The sequence below is a fragment of the Propithecus coquereli genome, unplaced genomic scaffold, assembly GCF_000956105.1.
Source record: "Propithecus coquereli isolate 6110/MARCELLA unplaced genomic scaffold, Pcoq_1.0 Scaffold95, whole genome shotgun sequence".
NCBI lineage: Eukaryota > Metazoa > Chordata > Mammalia > Primates > Indriidae > Propithecus > Propithecus coquereli.
In genome coordinates, this window is record NW_012155840.1 from 4477296 (window position 1) to 4486461 (window position 9166).

General features: G+C 31.0%; 1 protein-coding gene across 1 annotated transcript in view; it reads left to right on the forward strand.

Annotated features, from left to right (window-relative positions):
• The window catches only part of CNTLN (centlein, centrosomal protein), a 295319-nt gene that overhangs the window by 104994 nt on the left and 181159 nt on the right, over positions 1–9166 (forward strand). Inside the window, exon 7 of the mRNA XM_012665007.1 lies at positions 3898–4092. Coding sequence (XP_012520461.1) covers positions 3898–4092 — 195 coding nt within the window. The remainder of the gene's footprint in view (positions 1–3897; positions 4093–9166) is intronic.

Genomic DNA, 9166 nt, shown 5'->3' on the forward strand with positions numbered 1-9166 from the left:
ATGTTTTGGGTACTAAATATATATCTTATAACCTTTTGTTCTATTTAATGATAATTATATTTCATAAGCTAATACCAATCTGGGAAAATAAGGAGTTAGCTTATACCTATTTTTAATCTAAATTACAGGTAAATCAGTATTTTCTTCTCATTTTCAGTTATAAATTATATAGTTTTCACTCGAAGAATTTTATGGTCTCAATCAATGTTGAAAATATAGTTGGCCTTCCATATCTAAAGCTTCCACATTCATGGATTCAACCAACTGTAGATCAAAAATATGTGAAAAAAAAATAATAAAAAATAACAGTACAACTGTAAAAAGTAATGCAAAAAAGTAGTATGCCAACTATTTATATAATGTTTACATTGTATTAGGTATTATACATACTCTAGAGATGATTCGAATTATGTAGGAAGATGTGCACAGATTATATGCAAATATTATACCATTTTATATAAGGGACTGGAGCATCCATAGATTTTGGTATCTGCTGGGGTCCTGGAACCAATCCCTCATGGATAACTAGGGATAACTATAGTATACTTACTAAATTTGGAAAAATGTTGTTGTTTAAACAAATTAGTATCAATATTTTGGTCTTCAACACTAATAAAATTTTGGGAAGTTATAGTACTTCGGTCTAAGACCCTGAAAATTAAAGGACTTGGAATTTGGGGTCTTATTTCTAGGGATGATTTGCTTTCCGTCCCCTGGAGATCCTTTTAACCTTTTTTTCACTTTAATTTCTTTAACAGAAAATAGTATGAAGAATATAGTAAGCATAATGAATTACTTGTGAATTACAATGATTGCTACTTCTAAAGTATATAATGGAAGATATGATTACCTGTTTTTTTTATGGCAGAATCTTGCAAAAAATTCTGAGCCATTCCAGATTTTTGGATTATTAGAGTAAAGAAATTATACAGAAAAGAGTCTGTTTGAAAACTGCCATAAGGAATCCTGAATGCTAATAGGGTAGAAGTTACACTTATGATGCCTGAAGCAATGCAGATGAATGAGTTTATTGTGTTAACTACTTGAGAACTTTTTTTTTCTCTCTTTTATTAGTGGGATGAGAATATGATGGTATCTACCCAGGGCACTGGAACATCCTAAACTTTTACCTCCTTGCAAGATCTAGAGAAATAAACATTTTATTACCCTGAGGCTTTGTCACCAAAAAACCACTTTAAAAATAAGGATAGGTTTAATCTAATTGAAGGCTGTTTTTAACCAAGTTTACCGCTGGAATGGAGCCTAGAATTAAAAATGGCTGGAGGATAGCTTTGCTTCCTGTACTCTTAAGTCCACAACTATGATCTTATTACTATTAAATAAGTGAAGTCCAGTCAGCCATCAAAGAAAATAGGCAAGTAGAAGATGTGTATTTGTAGTAAGAGCTAAGGAATGAGTTTGTTTCAATTCCTGGAGCAGGGCTAGTCTAGATAATCTTTTCCAGGCTTTCTCAGTTCTTTTTCACCTGCTTTTCAGAACACAGTTTGCCCGCATGTATAGACTTATCCACTCATTCATTTCAGATCAAGTCAGGGCAACTTGTAAATCGGAGTGCTACTGCTTAAACTGCATGGTAGAGAGAACAAAGTAAAAGAACACAAAAAGTGTGCTATTTTATGAAGCATGAAAGAGGGTAGAGAAGAGAAGAGACAAGAAATTAAAATTTGGCTTATTCATTCATGGCCTTATATTTGTGAAGGAGGATCCCAAGATGTGAAATCCAAGAGTAAGGTATACCACACTGTTGACATTAATGGCCAGTAAATTGGTCCTCAATCCTGACTACACACTAGCATCATGCCTGCACCTTGGATGTTGGGAGAGAAGCTATGTGTTTTTCTTTGTCAGAACTTATCAATGTCCATGAGATTCTCAAATATTTGAAATCTGTGAATCTTTAATAATAATATTGTGTATTTTTTCAAAGAGATTAATTGGATAAAAGGAGGTTAGCTTAAATAAAGCACCCAAATAATAGAAAGTGTTTAAAGATTCACTGAACAAGTGACTGTGCAGTGAAGGGCTGACCTTCGCTCATCCTAGCTACAACTCTCTCTAGCCAGCTTAGCTCCTGTGTCCAGAGTTTGCTTGTTTCTTTTCTACCTTGAACCCAATCATGAAAGCAGCAACACAGGCCACTGTGGGGCCCACTCTAACCTCTTCATTGTCCCTCAAAACTGTCAGGTTCCTACTCTCTCTTCCCTCCTAGAATATCTGATGTTATCAGCTGCGAAAAGGATGTTGGACATACTCCCTGGTGTAAAGGTAATGGGAAGGGAAAGTACAATTTTGTGTTCTGGAATTCTTTATAAAGTGTATAGGCAACACTTTCTTTATAAAAATTGTATAGACGTTGGCTATAAAGTGAAATGGATTATTTAAGTATCTCTACAATGATATAGAGATATAATCTTTTATACAAAATAAAAAGTATATTGAGCTAATTATATGTCAGAGCAGTAGTTTGAAGGGTATTATTTTTATGACAAATTACATATTTGAGGAACTGCATTAATAAAAGCTTTCATAAGCCATTTTTAAAATTTAAACTTAAAAAAAATAAAGTATAACCTACATACAGAAATGTACACAAATCCTAGGTATGTAGATGAACTAAAGTTTTATAGTCTTTTGTATATTTAAGTTTCTTCTCACGAGACAAGGCCAACTAATGGAAGATGCCGTGCATCTTTAATTGATTAGCAAACCTAAAAACGTACTGTATCAGCTACACAATTTTGAGATTTTTCCAGCTGCAGGTTTTACTTTTGCTATAAGATCTTACTATCTCACTATTACCCTTTTTTTAAAAAAAATAAAAAACAAATCTTAGCTCTTAAGTCACATTCCTACTGTCAGCCACAGATATACATACAGATTCTGTATGTAAATCAGTTACCACAGATTGAAATATAACTCGTTAAATCACAATCATAAGTTAGGGGTTTCATCAACAAGCAAGTTCATGAGTATTGGAAGCATACTATTTTGTTAACCCTATATTATGCTCTGTATGACACCACTTATATAATATACGCTGTCTTATAGTTTTAATAAACTCTAATTTTAAATTTATTTCTTATTGCCTTGACTTTAAAAAAATCTAAAGTTACCTTTCAAGCCTCCAGATCATTGCTTCTATTTTATCATGCTTTTCAAGGTCTTCAGTCACTACTGTTTTCTACAGAACAAGTTTATCCTCCTTAATATGACCTTGAAGAATCTTTACATTCTATCTACAATCTTATTGCTTGACTTTGTCTCTTACTGTTCCTTCTGCCCCTCCTCAGCAGTAGATACTGAATTATACTAAGTGGGAATATATGGGTCAACCTTAATCAACCTTCAATGAAATATTCCTTGTTTTTCTTTGTTTTCTTTTAACTGTATATATTAAGTCCAGTTAGACTCTCATACCTTATTCTCCTTTCTGTCCTTTCTTATCACCGTTCATAATTTTTTCACATTTCTGTCATTTTTAGAATGACTTTTTGTTTTTGGTCAATTCCAATAATACTTTCATGACTCAATTTAAATCCTTTTTCATAAAGCCCTCCAAGATTAATGTGGCTAGTGTAAAGTATTTTCTTCCTGTTTAGAAATTTAACATTCTTTTCCTGTGTTACACTGGCCAATAATACATGTTGCCTTTTTGACATCAGTTGTTTTTTATTGATATTTGATGATATCATTTTGTTTTCCCTGTGTTCATACCTTCTTTCTCCCTCAGAGTATTAAAATAACCTGAAAGCAAGGACTATGTCATATACGATCCTTATGTATATATAAATGTGTGTATATATATATATATATGTATATACAGGCATAACTATTTTATTGATTATTAATATAATTTGGATATATTTTTTGAAACAGCTTTACAATGAGTTGCATATTTGTTTTGAGACCACAAAATCAAATGAAGCTGTGCTTCGGCAAAGTGTTGTTAATCTTCAGGATCAGCTCTTTCGAAAAGAGCAAGAAAATGCTACATTAAAAGAAAAACTTCAGGAATCCCAGGGAGCACCTTATTCTTTACCTCAAGAAAATGATTCAGACCACTCAGCACAGGTGAGAGACATTTTCTAAAAATGTTACCCAGTATAATAGGAAATTAAATCATCTCCTACAATTGAGTAAAATAGATTTGCATACATTGGAAGGTAAAGGTCTGCAGATAGTTTTGCATTATACTATTTTTCTACTCTTGTCAGACATGAATATTATATTAATATAATACAGATTAATATACAAATGCATGTAGAAATACAAGGTATATCAAGTATAGTTATTGTGATGAATCATTTGGTTGATACACATTGAAGAGCAAATTAATAGGTCATACCCATTTTGAGACTTTCTAACTCAATGAGGTAATGGAATGTAAAGAGTATCTAACAGTAAGTCTCATAAAGTACCTGCCATAATGCCAGGTGTACGTACTTAATATCTATTAGTCCTGATTCTGCCACTACCTTGCTGGATGATTTTGGAGGTCATTTGACCTTCTTAAGTATTTCCTGTGGTATAGATAAAAATATGAAGGATCTGGATTCAAATAAATCTGAGATTAAATTACAGCTCTGCCTGTGAGCTTTGTGTACTTGAACAAATTTCTTAACCCTTTTATCTACTTTCCTCATACACAAAATGTTATTAATGGTATCAATGTCATAGAGTTTTATGAGGATTAATAACATAGTGCATGTCTAGTTCAGAGCTTGGCATATAGAAAATATTAAATGGTACCTTTTTAAGATAATCTTCACTGTAACTTTCAGCTATAAATATCTTTTTAAAAATATTCTATTTCTATAAATTTATTTAAGTATTTTTAAGGCACGTAGCATTTTTTTAAATTTTAGATTTATTTAATTCAGAAATGGAATGAAAACAAACACGAAATTAGGTGATTAAATGTTTATTAACGATTATTCAACAGTCATTTTTGAACCCAGCACATCTGTCTTGCCAATACCTCAACCTTAAGACAATAATTTTTAAATTTGTATAATATTGATTGCATTTTTTGGACAGAATTGGACTAATCATAAATTTATGACATTACACACTATTATGTTATATGCATAGGCCTATTTAATTTAATTGTATTGTTTATTATAATATGCATCCTTGATCTCACTAACTCATCCAAAGACTAGAACATTACTAATGATTTACATCTATTGTATGTTCCTCCCTAATCTGATGCTTTGATTCTCTCACCAGAGGTAACTACTAAACTATTAATATTTATCATTTTGATTATTTTTTAAAAGTTTTATCACATACATGTTTATGGGGAAACAGTTTATTGTTTAGTTTTGTCATTTATAAAAATGGCATAATACGTATTCTATGGATTTTGGCAATTTTGACTCATTATATTACTAAGATTCATCTCTGTTGTTCAATAAAGCTGTTTATTTTCAATGTTTTAAAATATTCTGTTATATGTGAATATATTGTAACTACTTATCTGAGCATCTCTAATGAATACATTGGTTAATTCTGGATTTTTGCTGTCATGAATAATGATGCAGTTGACATTTTTGTACGTGATTCTTTGTGTTCATGTGCATGCATTTTTTGTGGATTATGTATCTAGGAATGGAAATCCTGGATTGTAGGGTAGGAAAATATTACTTTTACAATGTGCTGATAACTTATTTTTCAAAATGGTTTTGTCAGTTTTACTCCCACCAACAATGTATAAGAGATCTGGTTGATTCATGTCCTCCTCAACATTTAGTATTGTCAGACTTCTTAATTTGTTGCCAACTGAATGAGTATAAAATAAAATTTCATTTTGGTCTTAATACTTAATCTCTGATAGAACATATCATCAAATGCTTACTAGCCAGTGTGTATCCTCCTCTGTGAAACATCTGTTTATGTCTTTTGTCCATTTTTCTATTGGATTTTTTTCTTATTGATTTACAAAAGTTCTTTATATGTTCTTGATATTAATCCCCAGTAAGTTAAATGTGTGGCAGATATATCAGTGTGTACCTTGGCTTTTCATTTTCTTTAGGATATCATTTGAAGAACTGATATTAAATAAGTTCTTAATTTTAATTTAGATAAATGAATCTTTTATAGCTAGTGCTTTGGTATCTCATTTAAGAAGTACTTCCTTATCCCCAAGACAGAAGTGTTTGCACCTCTGTTTTTTTTCAAAACATTTTAAAGCTTTGCTTTTGTCATTTACATTCACAATTTATTCAGAATAAATTCAGAATTGTTTTTTGTGTGTAGTATAAGTTGCCAAATTCATGAATCAGAACATGCAATATTGTTAAGAATGCAGTTATTCCTAAATTGATCTATTTATCATGTAATCCCAACCAATTCCCAAGAGACTGTTTATTCCAAAAGAAATTGAAAAATCAATTCTGAAATTTATAGGAAAATGCAAAGGACCTAGAAGAGCAAAATCAAGTTTCATAAAGAACTTACAGGAGGACTTACACTCCCTGGTTTGAGATTTATTTATTGAGCTAAAAAATCAAGACAATGTGGTATTAGCATAACAGTTGACAAAATAATCAACAGAACTGAACAGAGTCCAGAAATATACCTACTCATATATGTAGCTTTTTTTTTTTTTTTTTTTAAGGCTGGTTAAGTGAAGCAGTGGGAGTGGAGAAGGAACAAAGGAATCTGTAACTGATTGTGATCAATTGGGTTGTAAACACTATATGTAGCTTTATGGTAATTTTTGAAATGAGGGTAGTATAAGTTATTTTATTCTTTCCCAAGAATATTCTGTAGGTTCTTGTTCCTTTGCTTTTTTGCAGAAATTTTAGTGTCAACTTGTCAATTTCTACAAACAAGCATTCAGTTAGAAATGTTTCTTATTTCCTTTGTGATTTTCCGTTTTGCCCTTTGGTTACTTAAAAGTATATTGTTTACTTTTCAAATATGTGTGTTTGTGTGTGTGTGTTTTCCTGTACATCTTATTATCACTGATTTCTAATCTACTTCCATTGTGGTCACTCTATAAAATTACTATGTTTTGAAATTTATTGAGATTTGTCATATGGCCCAGCATATTTTGGTGGACATACTATATATAGTTGAAAATAATTTGTATTTTGCAACTAGTGGGTGAAAAGCTCCGTAACATTAATACTAATTATGTCATTGTGGTTGACAGTGTTCAGATCTTCTATGTCTTTAATTTTTTTTGTTTAGTTTTTCTATCAATTGCTTAAGAGAGAGGTATTAAAAATCTCCCAATATGATTGTAGAATTTTGTTTCTCCTTTGAATTTTCTCAATTTTTGCTTCATTTTAAAGCTGTTTTATTATGTGTGTACATAATTAGGATTACTATATCTTTGTAATTAATTGAATCCTTTCTCATTATAAAATAACATTTTTAATTATAATATTTTGTTGACTTGAAATCTACCTTTATGATGTTAGTATAGCCAATTCTCCCCTTTAATGGCTATACTTTACAGAGTATACCTTTCCCATCTTTTTAGTTTCAGCCTATAGATGTCTTTACATTTAAAGTATATATATTAATATTTGGATCCTGTTTTTTTAATCCATTCTGATACTTTCTTCCTCTTCATTGCAGTTAATCCATTTAAATGTAATATAATTATTAATATTACTAGGTTTAGGTGTACCACTTTATCATTTGTTTTCTGTTTATCCAGTTTTTTGTTCCTCTCTTTTTTCCTTCCTTCCTTTTGGGTTAATTAACTTTTTAAAAAAACTTTCAAAGCTATTTAAAAGTTTTACTTTTCTGTCTTCTGGACTCCACAGTTTCTGATGATAAGTCAGCCTGAATTCATTTCATTGTTCACTTAAATGTAATGTCTGTTTTCTTAAGCTTTGTTTTCAAGATTTTACTTTTTGACTATAACCGTTTAAACTATGATGCTCTCAAGTATGATTTGCATTATAGTCATCCTTCTTGCAGTTTGCTGAGCTTCCTGATTAAAAAAAAATTTTTTTTTTTTTTACCAAATTGGAGAATATTTTTGACATTTTTTTCAAATTTTTTTGATTCCTCTTCTCTCTTTTCTCCTTTTGGGATTCTCATTTCCCTTATGTTAGACATTTCAGTGTCCCACAGATGAGTGAAGCTCTGTTCATTTTAAAAAAATACTTTTATGCCTATGTTATTCAGATTAGATAATTTCTATTAATTTGTATTCAAGTTAAATGACATTTCTGTTCATCTCCAATTTACTCTTAAGTGTTTTCTGTGAAGCATCTGCAAACAGTGTTTCAGTTCCAGAATTTTAATTCGATTTATTATTATACTTTGTATATCTGTGGGGTTTTCCTATTTGTTTTTTCTTACAAACAATTTTATTTAGGTCCTTGTTATAATAGTTAAAATAGCTTCTTTAAAATCATATTCTAATTCCATCTTTAGGTCTTCTTGAGTTTGACCAAGATTTTGCCTATATTCGATTATTTTCTCTTGCCCGTAAGCAGTTGTTTTTACATTTTTCTTGGAATTTAACACATTCCCTGCTACACTTAGAGGAAAAAAACAACTTTTCCTTGGGGCCACAGAGTTTTATTACAAAAATAGAATAAAAACTTTAAAAACAAAACAATCCTTTCAAATGTAATGAAAAATATGTTATTTTTTATTGTTTTCTGTACGTGAGTTATATGCAACTTGAAAAATAGTTCAGACAGCTCCCAAGGTGAAGAGATGTGTGAGTTACATATGCTCCTCAAAGCCTTGGGATCAAAACTAGCATGACTTAAATACAACTCATTTGACAGTTAATGTGTTAAATGGTTATGTGCAGGAAGTTTAATCTAATAGGATGTACTCCGCTGTTACTGTAAGTGGAACTTCCCATTCCTTGAGTTTTTAGAGTATACTTTAACTTACTTTTTATCACTTTCTATACAATGCAGGAAACTTAATACACTCAAACTTATTTATCTCCTCACCTATTATTATTTTGGGCTTACATTTTAATTCTACATGAATTTTTACCTTTTAAGACATTATTATTGCCCGGCGCGTGGCTCACGCCTGTAATCCTAGCACTCTGGGAGGCTAAGGTGGGTGGATTGTTTGAGCTCAGGAGTTCGAGACCAGCCTGAGCAAGAGCGAGACCCCGTCTCTACTAAAAATAGAAAGAAAAAATTAGCTGGAC